This window comes from Magnolia sinica, chromosome 2 (assembly GCF_029962835.1).
Source record: "Magnolia sinica isolate HGM2019 chromosome 2, MsV1, whole genome shotgun sequence".
In the NCBI taxonomy this organism is placed as follows: Eukaryota; Viridiplantae; Streptophyta; class Magnoliopsida; order Magnoliales; family Magnoliaceae; genus Magnolia; species Magnolia sinica.
In genome coordinates, this window is record NC_080574.1 from 12908877 (window position 1) to 12932860 (window position 23984).

A 23984-nucleotide genomic window follows, 5' to 3' on the forward strand; every position below is an offset into this window, starting at 1 on the left:
TGGCAAACAAATAAATACATTTATGTGAAAACTGGAAGACAGCTATCAGATTTCAAGCAGAAAGTTTGCAAAATAGTACCTTTGGCTGTCAACAAGTCATTGAATAACCTTTTCTTCTCATTGATCAACGGGGAAATTCTGGCCTCAGTTTCAAGGGCGGCTTGATCTGAAAATGTATCAAATTTTTAATTAGACCTGGTTACTTTTCCTTCCATTGCACAAGACCAATTTACACCAAGTATTGAGAAAGGGGAGGAAAAGTATGTCATTCATGCATTTTAACTAATAAGACTTGAAACAGCGAAAATGATGTCTATGGTGCATCAAACATTGTTGTCTGCCTTACCTAGCTTCTGGGCCTTATCTGCAAGAACACCCAGATAGCGTGTAACTCGATCAAGTTTTGCATTAGAGTACTCTTGTAGATCGCTGGCCTCCTGTCTGAGGTCCATGTAATCTTTTCTTGCATGCTATCAAATTCACACCACAAAGTTGTGAGATGCACAAAAAACAAGAAAAAAAAAAAAAGAATAAGGGGGAAAAAAAAGCCATATTGATGTAGAACAATGCTCCCATGCAGATACCCTAACTCTCAAGTAATCCTTACAAAACCAGTAGCATGGTCTAAAAACTATTCACTAGAGCACGTATCAAACTCCTGAAATATGATGCGTATAGTATGCATTGAACAATACGTTCTGTAAAACCATAAATATACCCCAATTCAGCATCGTATCCTTCTAACATTACAATGTTGGTACCTCAGTGGTGTACCTTCAAGGAGAGAATTCCAATGCATATCCATACCAGACAGGAGTTTAAAACAGTATGCAGGGTTCCTCAAATGTTGCCTGATTGTATTTCTACGGCCCTGATCCTGGCACACAGCATGAAACAAAACCAGGGGGCCAGAATACGACATGTATTTCAAAACAAGATTTCAAAAAACCACTTGGACTCCTGTCCACCGTCTTTAGATGGTGCAAGACATATGTGGAGGACCAACTCTCGGTGCATGCTGTGTGCCCAAAATCTATTCCTTATTTCTATTAGCAATTCGGTGCTCGGCAGTAATAATAATTATTATTATTAATAATCAAGTGGACAACCGAAATGGCCCAAAATATATCAATGTTATAGAAAATTAGAATACTCTATGGTAAGAAAAGGGTAGATAGTAATGAATTTGCGGCGTTGTTTCTTACGTTACTCCAATGGTAGTTATCCTTTTGCGCCTAGGCAGCATATGGTTTGAAGTAAGCATCAGTGAAATTTCACCAAATCGCAGATAGAAAAGAGGAAGAAATGATGGGAAATGAAAGGGATGTTGTTGGTACCTTGACTTGCTCCTTCAATTTCTGAATCTTGGCGGAGAGAGCATGGTTCGAAAGCTCCGAATGCGGCAATGCAGCTGATGCAACTGTCGTGGCCGAAATCGAGTACCTGCGGAGCAACGGAGGGGGGTTCTGATCTTCGTGCTCAGACAGCTTCCTGGGCTCGAATCCTGGGATCTCCCAGTTCCATCTGTTCTTCTGCTCTGCCATTTTTCTTCTTATTTTTCCTTCTTTTCTTTTCTTTTTCTATCTCATCGAAAACCTATATCTCTGAAGAGGATTCTCAATGACGGATTCGAAGAGTGAAATGGAAATTTAGAGAAAAATGGAAGGGGTAAATGAGACAAAAGCAGATCGAGGAAAACCACACTCTCTCTCTCTCTCGCTCTTTTATCTCAAGATGACGAGAAACTGCAGCCAGATGTTTCTTTCACCTCTTCCTTGCGGATGTTACTAAGCTCTTTTTTTCCGTTTTTTTCTTTTTCCTTTTTTCCGTGTTTATTATATATATCGGTGTCTTTTAACTCTTTTCACCTTTTCTCCCGCCCTCTTCTCTCAAATCCCACCCTCTCGAGTACCCTGAGATCCTCGGCTCGATGATTTGCAAGTGGGGTTCATGATTTCATGGCCCGTGATCATTATCCTCGATCTAGTCGTATGCACAAGGAGATTCGGAGGTGGAAGAATTCCAACCGTGCGACGGGCTGCAAATAGGCGGTTGGGAAAAGGGATACGTGGACGGGATTGTCAGATTCAGGAGACATTGCTTGAATAATCCATCCACAGTGAGTTCTAACGAATCAACGGTTTGGATCTTGAAACACGAACCCTAAATGTAGGGAACCCCACCGATGGATACACGTGTATTCGGGTCTCTCACATATTTCAGCTCATTTCCCTTTTTTTTCTTTTTTGGTTCCAGAGATAAACACGTACTTGAACGTGTCGCTTCGCTCGCGTCCTCATGTTTTTCGATGGGTAGACTTGCTGATATCGTGTCTAAATGCCTCCTTGTCTTGGGGCCTCCAAAATAGAAAGAAGCCAAAACTCGTGGGACGTTGCGAGACCACGTGGCCCATCTGAGAGGTTGGAAACATCCGCTTCGTGGAGTTAGCTGAGCAGAATTGTTTTGATGAGTCAATGGGCCCTCCGTGTCCGGAATTGGTGGTTGAGATTCAAATAGAGAGGACCCTTTGTGCCAGATGTCCGTTAACTGAGATGTTCGGGGGAAAGGATTGGCTATTACCCCTGACACCAGTCCCGTGGCTGGTGGTCGGTGCTCTGTGGGCCCCACCATGATGTAGGTGTTTCATCTATTCCGTTCATCCATTTTTACAGATCATTTTAGGGCTTGATATAAAAAATGATAGGGATATAAATCTTAGGTGAGCCACACCACAGGACAAAAAATGATGAATGGATATTCACAATTAAAATCCTCCTAAGGCCCACTGTACTGTTCATTTGACATCCAATCTGTTTATTTGGTCATAAAGACCCAGATGAAGGGAAACAACAAATATCAGTTTGATCCAAAACTTTTATGCCCAAAACGTTTTTAATGGTCAAAATTCATTCAACACTGTTTCCTGTAATGTGGTCCAATTGAGATTGAGATATACTTTATTTTTTCTACCATATCATAAAATGATATATAAAAATAGATGGACGGCATGGATGACACACATACATCATGGTGGGCCCCACAGAGCACCGACCATCAGCCAATGGCTGGTGTCAGGGAAGTAGCCAATCCGTTCCCGATGTTCGGAGTGCAGCTGGATGGATGACGAGCTTCGATGTGATAGTGGGCTGCACGTGCTGACTTTTGAGTTGACGTGGGCTACTGAATTAGGCTTGCTTTTGCGAGCATGGTTTTAAGGCTTGGATAGGACTTATCCGGGTCTGACTCGTATTTGGAAACTCTTGGTGGGATTTGGCTAACCTTAGTTGCATCCCCCGACTCCCACCACCACCAACTCACCCTGATGAGGTTGGGTAACTCAAGTTGCAACCCCCCAACCACCGCCAACACCCACTCGAACTCAACTCATGGATGAGCGAGTCAATCTGAGTTGCCAGGTCTTCTGATGCCTAAGTGACAACAATATTTATACAATGATTTCCTCACTGTGGTCATTATTAAAATTATCTAGGACTCTATGTACATCTTACTCTTTCCCCGTCAGACTCTTTTTCTCATCTTTGATGACGTGTATTTCATTCAAAACAAAGCGTTGAAAGTAAAAATATTTTTACTTGGTTTTTTGTGTTTTAATAAGTTTCTTCATTCGCATGTTGGATAGAATAGGATATACAGATGGGTTTATGAAAGCCTTTGAAATTTATTGACTCTTTATGGAGTGTGTTGAACCATGCTCAGGCCTATATGCTTGCACAAATCTAGCCCGACGAAAAAACTTGGCCCAAAAACCTTTAATTGAGTGTGTGTACATGCGCACACCGCTGTATATTCATGTGCATGAGTGTAATCGGCCCTAGATGGGCCCAAACACCTTTATATGTTTTTTTATTTTTTTCGCGGTCATTGAATGTAAATGTGCCTTCATTGTTGAGCATATCTAAATACCGCAACCATTTCCTCTTGAAAAAGAGAAAACAGGGGAAAAAAATCCTTTTTTATTTATGTGATTTTCTCCTTTGTATTTATGAGATCAGTTTTCTCGATTGTTTCTTGGGCCAAGAGAATGTGATGTCTTATGTGTTTGTGGTATTGGTGTTGGATTCCCCGCAGCCAGAGCACGCCATGGAGAATCGTTTGTTGGGGAGTTTATCCTTAGAGAAGTCACATTGGTCACCTTATATACTAGTTTAACATATCAAGGGATGTAGACTATATTAAAGATAGCGACAGATATACGCCTTGACTCAGTGGGTGTTTCATATATCAACAATCAGTTACTGCAAGCATCTCGAATCTCAATTCCATGTGCGGCGTTCTTTTATTCCTCTTTATTATGGTCGAATGTTTCTATTTTCGTTGATGTATAAATGACAATTTTGATATTTTTGCATCCCACAACTTTAAAATATTCAAATGATAAATCAGTCCAGCCTCAACATTATAATGGCCAACACTTAAAATGGTGAAAACAATAGATATTCTTCTACCTCACCACTCTTAAAGTGGCATACATTATCAATCAACCTTGACCATCAGATCTACTCGAATCAAAACTAAATGTACTTCATTAAAAATGGGATGAGGACGATCGTCTCTGTAAAGGCCATATTTTGTGTATCGTGTCGAACCAATTATATAATTTGTATTACAACAATGATACCTTTGCTGAGATTTGAAAGACTTTAGTGAAAAAGTATATGACTGAAGTGGGAGTGTGGAAAAATATGTTGTTAGTTGATACTTCAAGTTCCAATTGGTTTATGCTAAATTAGTTGTGCATCAAAACAAACGAGTCTAGTCTCATAGCTGATGAACTGTGTCTGAATGAATCATGTTAGATGCATAATTCCAAGTAAGTGTTGTTATTGATGAACTGCTACCCACTTAGAGGGTTTTAAAAATGAGAAAGTTGATGTATCTAAGGTTCTAACGGTTGAGGAAAACTATAACCAAAATAAACATAAATAAAAGGCCATATCCACTGACCTGAAACCGAACAAAAACAAGTTTAAAAAATCCAAACATAAGATCAAGAAATATAAAAATGGTGATCATAATAAATAATCTAGTTGCTATATGTGTGACAAACCAGATTGCCTTTGCAAGAGTATTTTAAATTATTATTTTTTTAAACAACTCTTGTACCATAAGTAAAATTGATCGAGGAATCTAATGTCATGGCCCACACTCGTGAAAGTCAACATGATTTGCACTGAATCATGTGACGATTGATGGATCAACATCAATGGTAGTGCACACATGTGTTGCGATTGCACGTGGTTTTAGAATTAGAAGAAGGTTCCTTCTGTCATAAAATTCCAAATGGGGAATGTTGTCATAGCAAATGTTATTGGACAGGGTAAGGTTGATTTTGTGTTCATCTCGGTCAAAACCAATACTTTTGTTAATGTTCCTCATGTGCCAAGCATGTGCACAAGCATTGTTCCGGGATATATTTTGAACAAAGTGAGTTTAAGGTAGGCTACTGAGTCGGACCAAATAATAATAACCAATAATGACTCATTTGTTAGTAAAAGTTATGCTAATAATGATCATAGTGTGTTTAAGTTAAATGTTGAATTGAATAACACTTTTACTTTTTTGCTTGTATATTGTGCATTGCTTCGTTATGTCATGGTGAAAAATCTAAACAAGTTCGTCTAAAATATAGTTATGTGAGATAACTATTAAAAAATTAGTGTAATCACTCTAAACTTTGTAAGATCCAATATAGATATTATGAATATTTTAACTAAAACTCTAACTAGAGAGAGTGTCTATAAAATATCGAAGGAGGTATGACTTAAGCCCATATAAAGATGAATTACTAAAAATGGTAACCCAACATAAGGACTGGATATCCCAATAACTAAGTTTTATATAAAAATTTAAGTTTATATGCGATTCCATGGTAGAACTACATTACATTTTAAGAGGAATTATCTATCTGTCCCTCTATATGATATTAGTGATACGATTATTCGTAATATATTGAGGCTGCATAAATCCATTAATGAGTTTATAGCCTTGTTTTAAGGTGGGGCGATGGACGTTAGAGAGACACCCTTTGTGGACTCGTATATGTAAGTGTGAAAATGAGCCTACTTTATATGAGAATTGGGCAATTTTTCTACAGTACTTATGAAATTGGGATAATGCACATGGTCGTAACATGCAGCTTTAAAACACCTTCGAAAATTTCATAACTACCATGTATGTTTTGTTTACGGTGTACTTAAAAATAAAAAGAAATTTAGGACACGATTCGTTAATTTATTGTAGTTCAAACACAATTCACTGAATAAGGTCCAAGATATTTTGTCACCATCATTTATGCACAATAAATTTTTTTAAAAACCTAAAATTATCTTATTTGAAATAAGTGGGGGGGGGGGGGGGGTTGTTATGTGTATTTCAACAAAAACAAAGTCCTAAGTGCAAGTGTCTTTGTTTGGTTTATTATATTTTGGTGAGTTTCTCTAGTCCCATATCAAATAAAATAGGAGGTGCAAAAGTGTTTATGAGTATCTGCACTCCATAAACTTTTGCGAAGTATGTTTTAGTATGCTCAAGTCTATATGTGTGCACAAGTTTGGCCCAATGGGGAAACTAGGCATGTGCGCACGTGCATGCCCTTGTATACTTGTTTGCACAGGGGTGCAATCGGATCCTGACTAGCCTGAATGGGCTCTTTGAGTTGAGTATTGACGAGTTAGGTCTTGCCCATATTTAAAAACGTCTTTATCCATTATTTCCATCGCGGTTGTTGGATATAGCCCACTTGATAAGATCATTTCCATAGTGCAAAACCGCCGAGACATGACTATGCTATGGAACATGTCTAAATGTCGTGACCTTTTCCTCTTAACAAGTCTTTTAATTGAGACATCGTGATAGGATCCTTTGTAAGGGGTCAGGGTTAGGGTTTTGCATAATTTTGAAAAAAAATAAAAAAAATGGAAAAAATACTTATTTTTTATGCGATTTTCTCGTTCATGTTTATGAGATTGGATTTTTTTTTTTTTTTCAATTATTTATAGGGTAAAGAGAAGGTGGTGTTGGTGTTGTAATTTTTCGCAATTAGTGCATGCCTTAGAGAATCGTTTGCTAGGGAGTTGTATCCTAAAAGATTGGTGCATTTCCACCTTCTGCATTAGTTCATCATATCGATGGGCGCAAAATATCTTAAAGATAGTCACATGTACACGCATAGGCTCGACGACTATTTCATATAGCAACGATCAATTGTTGTAAACATCTTAGATATCTCTTCCAGGGATGTGCTTCCTTTATTCCTCTCTATCACCATCGAGTATTTTCCATTTCCATTTATGTGGAAACATCTTTTGTAATAGTTGTATTGTATACAGCTACTTTTCTTATTCCAAAAACATCTATATGTGTAATTATCTATCAAGGTAAGTATCAATTAGAAATTGAGAAATCCTCACTTGCCTAGTTTTTACATGACAATGGCCATGACATCCACTGTAGTTGCTGTTATGATACATGTAATAACAATTCTCAGTAACAATTCCTTATATTATCCTTTTCCCTTTTTTTAATTTTTTTTTTAGTAAACCTTATTTGTCTCCATAACATATGTTATAAGCCTTATTTTCTTTCATAAAAGTAGTCACAAGTCAATAATGTGTGTTAAGTAACAACAAAAGAGAATCGATTAGCTAAATGTGGCCATACAATGTATTTTCAACTAAAACCAAAGAAATCACGTGGACACGAAAACATGCACCATTATTACAGATGCTCGTAAAAGGTATAATTTTCAAAACATTGGGACAACGTTAGGAAAGGTGTAAAATTTTCAATGAAATTTCCAGAGATGTTGAAAAATATATATTTATACATGTACACAATTAGTACAAAAAATAATAATAATAATAATAAAACTATATATAATACAAATTCATTTTATAAACAATACAATATGGATACATAAAAACTGTAGTGAATTAGAGAAACAACCAACACTCATTAATACATAAAATTTTGTATCAATTTACAATGAAAAAATATATAAAAGAATCGATATGAAATTAGAAAAATTAGCATTTCATAAAAATAATTCAATTAAATATTAATTTTTATTAAAAATTCATGTCAATACACGAAAATCATCCATAAACATAGAATCATGCATTGAAATGGAGATCCATTGCAATCTTTGATAATATTTTTAAAAAAAAAACAATAATAAAGTTCTAATAAGTTTCTCATCACCCATGAGTTTCACCCATCTTCATTCTATGTAGGGATCTCTTTCCAAATTTAAACCTTAATTCAATAAAAACCAATAGTGGTCGTGATCACCCATGGAACAAATTTTTTTTTTTTAAAAAAAAAAAAAAAAAATCTAAAAAGGTAAAAATATTTTTGTAGCCTTTGAAATTTTTTTATTTCATCAAATTTTTTTAGTTTAAGTAATATTTTTTGCTAAAAATTTATGTTGAAAATCATACACTGAACTGGATCTCCATGGCAATCTTTGATAATATTTGTAAAAAACCAATAATAAAATTTCAGTAAGTTTCTCATCACCTCTAACTTCGGCCCATCTTTATAATGAGTCGGGACCTCTCACCAAATATAAACTTAATTTCAATTTACCCAATAAACAAACAAACAAAAAAAATCTAAAAAAATAAAGATACTTTTCTACCTTTGAAAATTTTTAAAGTTATCTATTAATAACCTATGATGCACACGTGTCATGGGCCAAAAATCTGAATGGTCCATGTGATGCGGTGCCCATAAAATGTCGGGTACTAATTTTCACTATGATCGAAAACTCTAGTGGGCCACAGAAAAAATAGAGATGAAAATCAAGGGAGGAAACTGTTTTCTTTTATAATGGCCCACAAAAGTTTTGGATCATGATAAAATTTAGGTCCCGGGGATTTTATGGAGTGCTGCATCATGTGGACCATTCAAATTTTGAGCTAACATCACGCATGATTCTTTCCAAAAAAGGTTCTTACGACAGCCTGTGAGAAGTGGTGCGCAGCTGAGCGTTTGGCCCTCTAAATATAATCATGCAGGACCCCGATCACATATGATGGCCATCAGCTATATGGTTAAAAGTAAAACAGCAAGCATTACAAATTCCCAGGGTAAAATCAGGTGATGCTTGTCATCTTACCAGCAATTTGTTTCCTAAGCTCCATCCCCAATTCCATTTTTTTTTTTTTGGATGATCTGGATTTCATACAGGTGCCATGTGTACCGGTGGTGAACTACGATAGTAAGTTTTGAGATTTTATCTGTAAGAGCGTTCTGTAGTGGGTTTTGGACTTAAATTTGCGGGTGCGGTCCCATGATCCAACGATCCAAACCATCAGTATAACAGGCAACACTTTCGATGGCAGTATACCAAAGGTTCCCGACAATGGGAGAGCTTCGCCACACAATATTTGAAAATTTCCATTGGATGTTAACGATGTTGCATATCGTGGGACATTGATGATTGGTCTTTTACTAAAAAAAAGCAACTGGTGGATTTTTGGGTGCATGGGCTGTGGCCCACCTTGGTAACGGTTTGGAGCAATGGATTCGGGAGAAATCGGATTGCCTACCGAGTAACTCAGTATGCTCTTATGGTACTGAGTAAACTCAGTTGGGCCCACCGTGAATGTATTTGTCTTATCCACTCCGTCCATTCATTTTTTTAGATCATTTAAGTAGTTGAGTCCAAAATCGAGGTATATGTAAAGCTCGAGTGTACCATATCACAGGAAACCATGGGAATAATGATTTCCACCGTTGAAACATTTCTACGGCCCACAGTGATGTTTATTTGTCATCCAACCTGTTCATAATATAAAAAAGACATGGATGAAGTGAAAAGACAAATATGAGATTGATCTAAAACTTCTGTGGCCCCCACAAAATTTTCAATGGGAGAAGTTTAATTCACACTGTTTTCGGTGGTGTGGTCCATTTGAACTTTACATATGCTTAATTTTTAGAATAACAATCTAAACTTATCCGCTAAAATGTGTGGACGGAGTAGATAAAATGCATGAATGACTGTGAGACCCGCCAAGTTTACTCAGTATGCTCTAATTGTACCGAGTAAACTCAGTTGGGCCCGCTGTGAATGTATTTGTTTGATCCACTTCGCCCGTTTGTTTTTATGGATGGAGGAGATAAAAAGATGTACGGTTAAAACTACTGGCAGAGGAGGATCCACGTTCAACGTGCAGACGTAGCCTGCCTGTCCTGCTGTGAAGAACGGGCCAGATCGAGCCCAACCTTATGGACACCTTGATCTGGCATACCATCATGTTTGCGGCTCTCATTTCTTTTGATCAACGGAAGAAAAGTGAAAACGGAATGAATCAACGCTTCTAGTTCACGTTATTGAGTTGGGCAGGACTGACCTTTTACAGAACAGTCGCGTATTCTTGTATTCAAATTCAAGTAATAGCATTTTTTTATGGCCCTGGTAGGGCTTCTCCAAAGCAAACAAACATTAAAAACAGCTTAAAACCTATTAATATTTAATGAAGAGAAATCACAAGGTGGGCTAATCACTTGTAAACAAACATTAAAAACAGCTTAAAACCTATTAATATTTAATTAAGAGTAATCGTGCGGTGGGCTAATCACATGTAAATCTTCCACATGCACACGGCTGCATTTGGTCTAGTTGGCATTTACGTTAGGTCTGTTTTTTGTTCCTCCTACAATGTGAAATCCACGTAAGCCGGGTCATCCAAAACATCCATGGCTGGACATATCCCGTTAAGATGATATCGTACATGCATTTTTGCCTACCAATGACTGGATGGTTTGGGTCAATCCCATCGGTATGCGTTTTTCAAGGCAGCCAGTTGAATTAGACCAAATGGACAGTCAGTACAGGTGATATCTATCTATCCTTGGTCGATTGATCGAACCTCTATAGGATTAGATAGATTGCTCCTTAGACTGTTTTTACCTTCTTTGGATCAATAGGTTGACAGTATTAGAGAAATAATAATCTTATTTGCTATCTGAACAATTTTTTGACTAGTTCGGTCACTTAAGCTATGGTTTGCTTGATCAATTAAAGGGAGCTCGAATGGTGTTAATCAATTGATACAGAGATTAATGGTGCACACAAAATCACGTAAGTACACAATTTGTTTCCTATTATGCTTATGATAGTAGATATATCTTGTGTAATTGGAATTGGGACATGATGATGGTTTGCTAAGACCTTTTTAAGGCTTCTAGAGATGAGGCTCGATCCTGAAGGATTGAATTTGGGTTTACTTCTATAGTTCCAAATAAGTAGTGTCATAACTAGCATTTGGGTTTCGAATTCTAATGTAAATTACATGTCGACGAAAATGGTCTAATGTGAAGTGTAAAATGGAGAATTTCACCTCTAGAAATATTTTTGAATAATGAGAGATAAAGATGATCGACCTTTTAGTTCAACAAGTATTTCAACACACTCTCTTTGCTAAGTCAAATTATCTTACATCTATGAGTGATGAAGGGTGGGATGAACTTGATGAGAGGACTACAACCTTTATCTAATTGTATCCAGCGGACAGCGTTATCTGAAATATCATATATCAAAAGGCCGCTGGAGATGCATGGACGAAACTTGATAGTTTGTAATAAATCATTAAGCAGTCATTTATATCTTAAGAAATAATTATACAATCTTAATATGATAAAGGAACCTGGTATCAATGAACACATGAACACATTCAACAAATTACTCTATAAACCGACAAATATAGATGTTAATATCGGAGACGAAGATTAAGTCTTGATTCAGCTGAATTTGTTTCCACCGTCTTATATGAATCTTGTAGACACTCTAATCCATGGTCATGATATAATCAATGTTGAAATTGTCATGTCAACTCTTCACGAGAAGCAATTGAGAAGGAAATATAGCGACAATGGTACCTCTACAAATGTGTTGGTTGTCAGGGGAAGGAATTTTGAATGGGATAATAGGAATTTTCGATCTAAATCCAAATTGAAAGAGAATGGCAAAATGAAGTGCTGGAATTGTGACATGACAAAACAAAAATAATAATTGTTGAAATCTTAAGGCTCGAAATGGAGAAAAACCTGATGATACGTCGAGAGAAGGTAACAGTTGAATCCAGGGGGGAAGCAGATGGTGGTGATGTTCTCACCGTATACAAATCCAAGTATTTTAGTAACGAGTGAGTTTTAAATACACGGGCCTTCTACTACGTGACTTTTCAGTGAGATTGGTTCACCAATTACAACGAATGCAACGGTGAACATGTATATTATGAGCAATAACATTGCCTGTGAGGTTGTTAGAATCGGTTCAATGCACATCATGATGTTCGATGAGATAGAGTATATCTTAACAGATGTGAGATAAGTTCCTAATTTCATGAATAATTTGATCTCTTTGGGGGCATCAGATAAACTTTGAGTGTAAGTTTGTTAGTTTTGATTGGGTCCTTGAAGTTTGAAAATGGACACTCATGGTGACGAAAGCTCGATGGAATATGAATCTTTATGAGCTAACCGGAAAATGTCGTATCAAGTGAAGTTGTAACATCTTCAGTAGAGTCCACATTGGCATGTTTGTGGTACGCATCTCTGGGCCACATGGGTGAGCTTCACTGTTTTAGATTTCCAAAAATCCTTGAAAATTTTTCTATTAATTAATTTATAATATCACTTAATGACCATTAACACTCAATGTTAGTTTATACAAGAGTGTACTAGTAAAGAACCGCACAAGTCCGATTAATTAGTGTAACGTCCCGTCCAAACAGAACAGTGTCCTGGGGCGTTCACGTAGGATTTACCACAGGACCGTTCATTTAAGCCACTCGTAGTGAGGTATCACAAATAAATTAGACCAAGATTAGCCCAATCGAATAGGTCAGACGGGTCCTGATAGAACCTGGTGTGGGCCTCCAAGTCAGATGGCCGTTAACACTTAGAGACAGCCCGTGCGGGCTATACCGCGACACGGGAAGGTCAGAAAATTATAAAAATTCAAGGGAGCATAGATCTCACTGGGTTTGGGGACCATCGCGGACCACGGACCCAGTGGACACCCAGAAGTGAAATCTGGCACTTGCCAGATGCGCCTCACCAATGCCAAAATTGGAATATGGCACGTGTAAATAAAACTGAAATGTAAGACATTTCAACCGTCGGATTTCTTCATAATTTACGATGAGGGTCTAATGTATTTTTCTACGCCCGCCCACAAAATCTGGGTCCCGATCGTGGCACGGTGACCGTTGATCGCGAATCAGACCCGTGCGACCAAACCCCATATCTGATCATCCCTAAATTTTGCATGGCCCTTCATCGGGCCATGGAGCACCTATCCTATAAGTTTCATGGTCAGAGGGCCACCAGAACTGCCCCGGTTATCCAAACAAGCTCTAGACCGCTCGTTGGTGGACCACTAGTTCCAAAACTATAGAATAATGTCCGTCTCATTGGGCTTGACGTCCATCGCGGGAATCGGACCTGGGTACGGTCTAGAACCGGTCAACTTGAGCTGAAGGACGAGTGCATGAGAAGTGCAAATACCCTAAAGGAAGGAGTTGGAACTTAAGTGAATTGAGTCGTCCACTCTTATGCAAAGTTGAGGATTTCGGACCGTCGGTTTGCGACCAAACTTTACCCATGGAGTAAGGATATTTTTCTGCTCATATCCGTATAGCCGCGGCCCCGATCGACTATCGGTGACCATTGAACAGACTTCTAATCATATCTGTCGATCGGCGCATCCAAATGGTGGGCCGATCATATACATACGTAGATCATCATTAGGGCTAACTATCCTACGGTGTATATCGACTTGTACACCCCATAGTGGGCCCTAGAGGCTAGAAAGACCCTCTCATAGGTCTAGTATAGTAAAAACCCAACACTTGGGGCCATTGTCACCAAATCTGGCATTATAAAAGGGTCTCATTTGGGGCACCCCTCTCCCATACGAATTTGCCCTAGAGAAAAGAAAGAGAGAAAGAGAGAAAGAGGAGAAAAGAGGAGAAAGAAAGAAGGAGAGAAGGAAGAAGGGAGTGAAAGGTAGGCCCAAGGGAGGTGAGATCTAGAAACCCCTCTTTCCTTTGCTCAAGAAATCCCACATCTACAAATACAAGTGATTTTCATTCGATTGGGGAGGTAAGCATCCATCCTTTTTGTAATCTTTTGTGTTGAGCTAGGATTTGTATGAAATCCTAACATGCAAGTGCATTGTTTTAGGGAATCCAGCCGATCGACCCCAAATCCATCCTCCTAGGTCGTTTCCAAGATCTTAACGATCCATAGGTGCAGACTATTGTTCTTAGGTGGCCTAGCACCAATTTTAGTATGAGTTTAATGATTTTGCTTGCTTGGATGATGCATTTGAAGAATTTAGACAAACTTAGGGAAGACCATACCCTTGATCCTATCGATTCACATGAAATAGTTATGGAATGTTGTTGCCTTTCGTATGATTTGGTTTGAATGGATGATTACATGTACTTGTCTTGTTTGGTTCTCACATGATGTTGCCTCATAGCATGTATGATTCATTAACTCTTGTGTAATTTGGTTCTATTAAGTATAGGAAGTGCTTAGCTTCCTCACTAACCCACACAAAACACATACACTTTATTCATAATATTAATAGTTTGCTTACTAGAGAAATTTGAATTGTATGTTGAGCAACATGAGAACATGGTGTTGAATATGTTTGATGTTATATTGGTAGTTGGCATGCTATGAGTCACTTTTCCTACCCTTGGGTTGGTCAGGAACATGAGGAGAGCGAAGGTGGTTCCGTTGGTAGGACCACCTTGAGGCTAAACCCATGGGTTTGGATGAGTACGTGTGGGCTGCAGTAGTTAGGCTACATGGGTCGCTTGTACCCGATGTCGTTCAGCCACATACTTGCCTGGGCTCGTGCAGTTTGTTAACCTTGTTTGCTCACATATGTATGGAAACCGGAACACCCCACCACCGTTGTAGCCCATCGATACCGGATGAAATATTGATCTACAGTCTTGAGAGTCGAGCATGGTGGAATGGGACACTGTGTCCGAGCTGTCGGCCTACGCTGGGGTGATGCTCCTCCCCGTAGTGACCGCGGGCGACCCCACATTCAGCACCCCCATGTGCTTGAAGTCGGGGATGGGGGAAACCCGACGGGGTCAAGGATCTCGGGATTTCGACCTCACACATTGGGGGCCTTGGCCTCGCAACTAGTTCAGAGTATTTGATATATAGGGTGTATCAGATTCCCAAATCTGCTGGATGAATGGACTTAACTAAGAACCCGGTTAACATTATCATTGCATGGCATTAGCTAGGTTAGCGACTCGGCAGTCGAGGTCACACTGAGGGAGTATTGGCATTGGCAATCGTTAGATGGTGTCGCACGAGGGAGTGTTGTGGCGAGGGCATACATCATATCATCCTGCATGCATACGCATTAACAAGACTAGATAGATGTTTATGATTGATTGTTGTTCATTAAATTCTTATTATAATTGATGCTTGTTGCAACTTAAGACTAATAACACCCACTGAGTTGATCACTCACTCCCACTCTGGGACGGTGTTTTAAAACACCAACCAGACCCGTTCATAGATGCAGGTGATATAGATTTCGTGGAGCCTGGTGATGCGAGCCTCGAGGAGGAGGACGAGTTCTCTTACTTTCAGCTGATGGATGGTTTCCCGTCGGCCTAGTAGACAGGATTTAGATCGCTGAGTTGTGGACTCAGCCCTATTCTTTTGGACATGATATTTCTTTTGTGATTTTGTTGGGCAACACGTTGTGCGACCCATTTATGTTTTGGACTTGATATATATATATATATATATATATATATATATATATATATATATATATATATATATATATATATATATATATATTCGAGCTCGAGTTCTGAGTTTAGTTGAATCAAAATTGATCAAACTCAGCTAGTTCAAGCTGAATTATTAAAAAATCGGTTATAAGTGATACCTGGAAACTTGGGAGTCGAGTGTGTGTACGACCCTCAATTTTTAGGGCGTTACAAGATGGTATTAGAGCAATAGTTTGGAATTCATTGGGCCATGGGTCATGAACTTACTAACGCATCCGCTGACTTGAGAGGATACGCAATAGAAAATGCAACAGGGACTTAGAACAATAGGAACCACCATAGACATCTGAATCAACAAATCTTAGATGGAAGGTAAGACTTCCAACGAGTTAGGATCAGGGAGCGAAAGAATGTAGCGTCGCTAGAAATTGGGCCTGAGCATCTTATAGTTTATCGGCTTATTGATAGGAACGAGCCGAAAATTGAGTGATCAGAAGGTCGAAACCATCGTCCTAGACCAAATGAGCGAATACCAGGACAAACTCGACAGTTCCGACCCAATCGGGGATTGAAATCTAAGGGTAAATGAAAATTTACTGAAAATAGTAAAAATGGAAATAAATTGGATTTTAACCCTTAAATAATAGGAATCTCATGAAACTACTAGATTCATTGCGTATATTGGCTTCTCCTACCCCAAAATCATATATAGTACTTTCCTGGGGGCTTTACCGACGCCCGGAAAATCGAAAAACTAGGAGCCACAAGCAGGACCCCGGCGTGCGGCCTTCGCAAGTTGACCACACCCGAGCCCGGCGTGCCCACGCCCAAATGACGGCGTGCCCACCCCCACCGGGCCTCCCCACGCCCACACTTCCAGTGGATCGGTGTCGCCACGCCCAGCTGGCGTGGCCACGACGGAATTTTCTGCAAAAGTCGTTCGACTTCAAAAATTCATATCTCCTTCATTACAACTCCGATTTAGGTGATTCAAAATCCATATTGAAGCTTGATCAGTCTAGTTTTATATAAAAATAAGAATAAAATAAAATAAAAATTATAATATATTTGAAATTAAGATGTTCTTCCAACTATCCAAAAGTTATTAATTTCAGACAGCTTTTACTCCTAGAATTTTAATAATTTATCTACAATTACAAATTTGATGAAATTTTATAGGATGGCTTTAAACTTAATAATAAATCATCATAAAATTTTTAAAAATAATTCAGTTACTAAAAGTATAAGAAATGTTACAAAAATTAGGGATGTGTAGAGCTCGTTTCCCTCTACTCCCACTCCATCATCCTCGCTCTCCCATCCTCAAACCCATCTCTTCAAAATCCATCTTCTTCCCCTACAAACTCTCCATCTCCTCTTCCTCATCTCCAAAACACCTTCTCAAACTCTTTCTTAACCATTTTTTTCTCTCAACCCCGTTCTTAAGTCCATCCACAAAATCTCATTCACAAAGCCAACATCAAACCTACTCTCTCCAACTAACTCTCATATCCAACCCAAACCCAATTCCAACATACATTCCCCAAAACCCAACATCACACTTCATTCCCAAGTCCCACTCCATTCGCTCAGTCACTCTCAAAACCCATTAAAAAAAAAAAATTCTCTTCTCCTTCTCCATTTCTTCAACTTTTCTCAAATCTCACTACCCACTCTCTCAAATTTGCATCTTCTCAAATCCTATTTTCCAAAACCTATCTCCAAAACCATTCTTAAAACCCCTTTCTCGAACCTGCTTCTAAAACTCACTCCTAAGAATCGTTCACAAAAACTCATTTCTAAAGGCCATTCCCCAAACCCTTTCCTAAAACTCAATTTCAAGCCCCTTGTCAAAATCTCTTCCTCATATTCAATCCACCTCTAGCCAAGAAAGATGACCTTTCTTGCAACCATTGCCTCCTTCTTTTCCTCCTGGTGATCCTTTCCCTCATGGGAAAGAAAGGACCGGCTCGCGAGGACGCGGGCTGAGCCAAGAATCGTCCTGTATAATTAAATCAGATTATTTTTAGTATATATATATATATTCAAAGTAGTTTCTAACATGGTTGGATTACAACTCCTTAGAAGGATTGGATTTTATTACTTAAGATCTTTTAAGTACGTATTCGATGCAAACTTCGCTAAAACATTATGAGTTCCTAAAACTTTTTCTTCTTTCCCTTTTTGCATCGTTCATAGCGTCATCAGCCCTCCAAATTTCTGAGATATCTTAAAACTTTTGATTCTTCCTTTACCCGAAATCAACGAAAGCAAAGTGTGATTTGCTCATAGCCCACGCCCATAAGATTAAGATGACAATATACAGAAACATGTTTAGGCCCTTAGGGGGTGTTTAGCACATGGTATTTAATAGGATTAGGTGGGATGAAATTGCATTTGGTCTGTGTAATTACATCCAACATTGAAGAGGATGGAAAGGGTAAGATTAGGTGGGATGGAATTGCATTTAGTTCCATGAAATTGCATTTGATCCCATGCATGAATTCCATGGATTTTGAAATCTACTACACATGTAGGCCCTACATTGAGGCATGCGTTAAACCATGCCATCCATCCATATGCACCATTTACATGTGACATTCTGATTATATACGTGTACAAATGAACGACATCCGTTGTGAATTTGGTTTGCTGATTACAAATTTCATGGTCCACCAAACATGATTTAGCTTAATCCGGTGTTTTTCGTGGCAATTTTTTTTTTATATCCCAAACATGGGATTAGATGGCTGCAATACCATGGTATTTCCAGACATGCAATCATTGTGAAATAATGATGTTAATCCCATCTAATACAATTCAACACCATTCAATTCCACTAACCAAACAAGCCCTTAGGCTTCCAAATCCCAACCCATTTCCTCCCTATTCCACTCACCTCTCTCAAATCCAAGGGCTTCGTGGGGCCAATGTCATATATGGATTGTATCCATGCCGTTCATTCAGTTTTTCCGAATTATTTTAGGGTATGAGCCAAACAAATAGACGGCTGAAGTGAACCACACAGTGAGGACTGAACTCCCACCACTAAAAACATTTTTGAGGTATATGTGGAAAATGTCATGTCAAAGAATGCACTCTACATGTTCCATAATATGGGGAGGTGTGGTTGAGGCCTATTTTGAGATCCTGTAACAGTCTCTTCAATGATTTGGTTAGGAGCCGTGAAGCCCGTGTAGCGATTCATGTGTATGATCAGATAATTTGAGTTGGGATCATGCCTGATCTTTTCACCTTTACAACGATGGTGAATGTTTGCTTTAAGAATGGGATGATGCATAGGCCAACTGAGTTTGTTGCAAGTGTAGAAGATAAGGGGTTTGAGCCAAAATGTGGTTACTTGTAATTCATTGATTGATGGATGGTGTGAGTTGGGTAAGACAGAAGTTGCATCAGACATTTTGCTGTTAATGGGTGAGAAGGGTATTTTGCCGAATGGGGTTAATTATACTTCGTTGATTAAAGCCTATTGTAAAGAAAGTGAGATTTAAAATATATATTTGTATATACATGATATAGCTCGTTTGACTCTATCGCCTAATTTGCTTGCTCGGCTTTACCATTTGAGGTGTGCATGTAATAGTTGTGTTGGGTTTAGTACTAGATGGGACCATGTCAAGATGCGAGGGTAGTCAATGTGAGGCTCCGCCATGGCCAGCTCCTGGATCCTAGTGTGTCATATCTCAAGTACTTCCCTAAGTGCAGACTATGAAGCATTCGCACACACCCTCATTGCGAATGAGTCAGCCTACCACCATAGTGTAGTCACGCTATTTTGGAGAGGAGAGTAACATAAGAGAGCCTTCAAGGTAAGCGAATTTGTTATACTAGAACTGAAGAATGAGGTTTATTTGGTTAGTTACAAATGAGGACCCGTCTTCCTTATGTAGACCTAAGATCCTTTTAGCTACCTTACATGGATAGTTAAGATAAGGCTTACGATGTCATCCTGCGGCTGAGAAAACTTTAGAAACCATCTAGATAATCCTACGTAGTCTCTACAATACATTCTTTTACCACTCTAGAATTTTCTATACACGTAGGAACCTCTTAACCTACAAAATGTGCCAAAATGCCTAGTTTCATGGAATAGCCTCCTTGAAATTTCTGGTATATCCATAACATCAGTTAACAGATGAAGATTGATGCCCTGTGGGTTGCCAATGAACCAAGTGTATTTTTTTCCATATTTGAGTTTTAGTATTTTGTTTCTTTTTAAAAATTACTTCTAACTATGATAGAAATCGTCTTGTATGATTAAAATTAGATTATTTTTAGTATATTTTTCTACTTCAAATAGTTTCTAGTACTGTTGAACTTTGACTCTTGAATAGGGTTGAGTTTGATTGTTTAATTCTTTCTAAGTTCATATTCGATGCAGACTTCACTAAAATATTGTAAGTTTTCTTATTTTCTTATGTAATCAAGATTCATACCACATTGAGGAGATGATGTTCTTCCTCTTTTCATTCCCGCGGCCTTTCTAGGGTCACCATCCCTTCTAAACCCTAGAGAGAACTCTCTCATTCTAGATCTACTTCAAACCCATCTCCAACAACCCATCTTAAACCCCCTTCACAAATCCAACACTAAACCCATTTCATTTTTCCAAAAACATTTTCCTTGCCGAGGGAAGTGGCATTCCTAGCAACTGTTGCCTCCTTCTTCTCCATTTCGGTGATTCTTTCCCTCATGGGGAAGAAGCACCCCCACCCTCGTCTGACCCAGAAGAATAGAAGCTTAACACACGGATAATTAGTAGTTTGTTTTGAGTCAGTTAGGACTATTTCCATGTATTGAAGGATAATTAGAACTTTTGCTTGACTAGGTTGTATTTCCCTTACGTTTGGAATATCTATGCTGAAATCCATACTGTAGGATGTAACTGGCCATACTAATGGCACTTTGAATCCAATATGAATGTATGGATTGCCTTGAAATTTTCTTGTTGCCTTGTGAATGCTTGTATGTATGATTGCCTTACTGCGTCCTTATTAGCGTATTAGAACTCCAAACCGCTAAAATACCTTATAACTTTCGATTCATCCTTCCCTCTTGAAGTTTTGGAAACTGAAGTGCGGTCTGCTCCTAACCCACTAGACATGAGATCGAAATGGTGATATACATATAAGATTTTATACTACTAGAAACCTTTTAAGATAATCATTTGACCATAAGCATCGTGGGATATTTAAATCACTAAGTTAGACAAGAATTAAAATGAGAACTCTCTGACCAAGACTCAAAGGACAACCTTATAAATAGGATATTGAAACCTTCCAATAATGGCTGTTCCCTAAACATTTAAATTGATCGGACTACAGAATTACGGAAGTATACACTTACGAAGCATTCGCGGCTTGACCCAATTCTCAATCCTGGGCGACTACTAATAGACTCACTGCTTTGACCGAGCAGAAAACCAGGATCCATCAGGATTAGAAAGGGATACAACGAGTTGTCTGCCCTGGTCAGACGGACAATCGACGTATTGGATCAAAGCCTACCACAACTGTTTTCCGTATTAGCCCAATCAGAAATACTAGAATATACCACCCTTAAGTAAACTTTATCATCAAACACTTAGTACGATAAAAATGATTTTAACATTTGTTTTCAAATCTCAATGGTGAAAACTTTTAAGGGGGGTAGAATATAATAAGCAAGGCTAGTGTAGTTAATATGCACCCTACCACACATATAAACTCGAAATCAATAAAACTTAAAACGAAATGATAATATTTTTAATTTATTACCCTTAGGCAATTTCGGGGATGAAATTGTTTTTAAGGGGGTAGATTGTAACGTCTCGGATTTTCACTGTTTTAGATTTCTAAAAAACCTTGAAAATTTTTCTATTAATTAACCTAAATATTACTTAATGACCATTAGCATTCAATGTTAGTTTATACAGGGTGTACCAGTGAAGAAGCGCACAAGTCCGGTTAATTATGTAACGTCCCGCCCAACCAGAACAGTGTCCTAGGCATCCACGTAGGATTTGTCATAGGACCGTTCATTTAAGACACTCGTAGTGAGGTCCCACAAATAAATTAGACCAAGATTAGGCCAATTGAATAGGCCGACGGTCCTGATGAACCTGGTGCAGCCTCCAAGTCGATGGTCGTTTACACTCAATGCCTGCGGCTATACCACGACACGAAGGTCGAAATTTATAAAAATTTAAGGGAGCATAGATCTCACCGGGTTGGGAACCATCGCGAGCCACGCACCCAGGTGGACACCTGTAAGTGGAATCGGCACTTGCGATGCGCCACCAATGCCAAAATTGAAATTTGGCACGTGTAAATAAAACTGAGATTTCAGGCATTTCAGCCGTTGGATTTCTTCTAAATTTATGTTAAAGGTCTAATGTATTATTCTACGCCCGCCCATAAAATCTGGGTCCCGATCGTGGTACGATGACCGTTGATCCCGAATCAGACCCGTGTGACCAAACCCCATATCTGATCATTCTCAAATTTTGCATGGCCCTTCATCGGGCCATGGAGCACCTATCCTATAAGTTTCATGGTCAGAGGGCCACCAGAACTGCCCCGGTTATCCAAACAAGCTCTAGACCGCTCGTTGGTGGACCACTAGTTCCAAAACTATAGAATAATGTCCGTCTCATTGGGCTTGATGACCATCGCGGGAATCGGACCTGAGTACGGTCTAGAACCGGTCAACTTGAGCCAAAGGACGAGTGCATGAGAAGTGCAAATACCCTAAAGGAAGGAGTTGGAACTTAAGTGAATTGAGTCGTCCACTCTTATGCAAAGTTGAGGATTTCGGACCGTCGGTTTGCGACCAAACTTTACCCATGGAGTAAGGATATTTTCCTGCTCATATCCGTATAGCCGCGGCCCTGATCGACTATCGGTGACCGTTGAACAGACTTCTTATCATATCTGTCGATCGGCGCATCCAAATGGCGGGCCGATCATATCCATACGTAGATCATCATTAGGGCTAGCTATCCTACAGTGTATATTGACTTATACACCCCATAGTGGGCCCTAGAGGCTAGAAAGACCCTCTCATAGGTCTAGTATAGTAAAAACCCAACACTTGGGGCCATTGTCACCAAATCTGGCATTATAAAAGGGCCTCATTTGGGGCACCCCTCTCCCCATACGAATTTGCCCTAGAGAAAAGAAAGAGAGAAAGAGAGAAAGAGGAGAAAAGAGGAGAAAAGAGGAGAAAGAGAGAAGGAGAGAAGGAAGAAGGGAGAGAAAGGTGGGCCCAAGGGAGGTGAGATATAGAAACCCCTCTTCCCTTTCCTCAAGAAATCCCACATCCACAACACAAGCGATTTTCATCCGATTGGGGAGGTAAGCACCCATCCTTTTTTGTAATCCTTTGAATGAGCTCGGATTTGTATGAAATCCTAACATGCAAGTGCATTGTCTTAGGATTCCGGCCGATGAACATCGAGTTTGGCACTTCTAGGTCGTTTTCCAAGATCTCAACGATCCATAGGTGCAGACTATTGTTCTTAAGTGGCCTAGCACCAATTTTAGTATGAGTTTAGTGATTTTGCTTGCTTGGATAATGCATTTGGAGAATCTAGACGAACCTAGAGAAGACCCTACCCTTGATCTTATCGATTCACATGGAATGGTTATGGAATGTTGTTGCCTTTTGTATGATTTGGTTTGAATGGATGATTGCATGTACTTGTCTTATTTGGTTCTCATATGATATTACCTCATAGCATATATGATCCATTAACTCTTGTGTAATTTGGTTCTATTAGGTATAGGAAGTGCTTAGCTTCCTCACTAACCCACACAAAACACATACACTCTTGATTCATGATATTAATAGTTTGCTTGCTAGAGAAATTTGAATTGTATGTTGAGCAACATGAGAACATGGTGTTGAATATGTTTGATGTTACATTGGTAGTTGGCATGTTATGAGTCACTATTCCTACCCTTGGGTTGGTCAGGAACATAAGGAGAGCGAAGGTAGTTCCGTTGGTAGGACCACCTTGAGGCTAAACCCATGGGTTTGGACGAGTACTTGTGGGCAGCAGTAGTTAGGCTACATGGGTCGCTTGTACCTGATGTCGTTCCGCCACATACTTGCCTGGGCTCATGCGGTTTAGTCCACTGGCTGACTCACCTAGTTTGTTAACTTTGTTTG

General features: G+C 39.0%; 1 protein-coding gene across 2 annotated transcripts in view; it reads right to left on the minus strand.

The window, feature by feature from the left end:
* LOC131235407 (kinesin-like protein KIN-14B) overlaps positions 1-1823 on the minus strand; it is a 60312-nt gene extending 58489 nt beyond the window's left edge. The window contains exons 1-3 of one of the 2 annotated variants that reach the window (XM_058232586.1): positions 1338-1819; positions 347-470; positions 80-166 (exon numbers count right to left, since the gene is read on the minus strand). In XM_058232586.1, coding sequence (XP_058088569.1) covers positions 80-166; positions 347-470; positions 1338-1544 — 418 coding nt within the window. In that variant the 5' untranslated portion in view covers positions 1545-1819. Of the gene's footprint in view, positions 1-79; positions 167-346; positions 471-1337 lie in introns of both variants that reach the window. The other variant, XM_058232590.1, reaches the window with a different exon arrangement.
* Positions 1824-23984: the final 22161 nt, after the last annotated feature.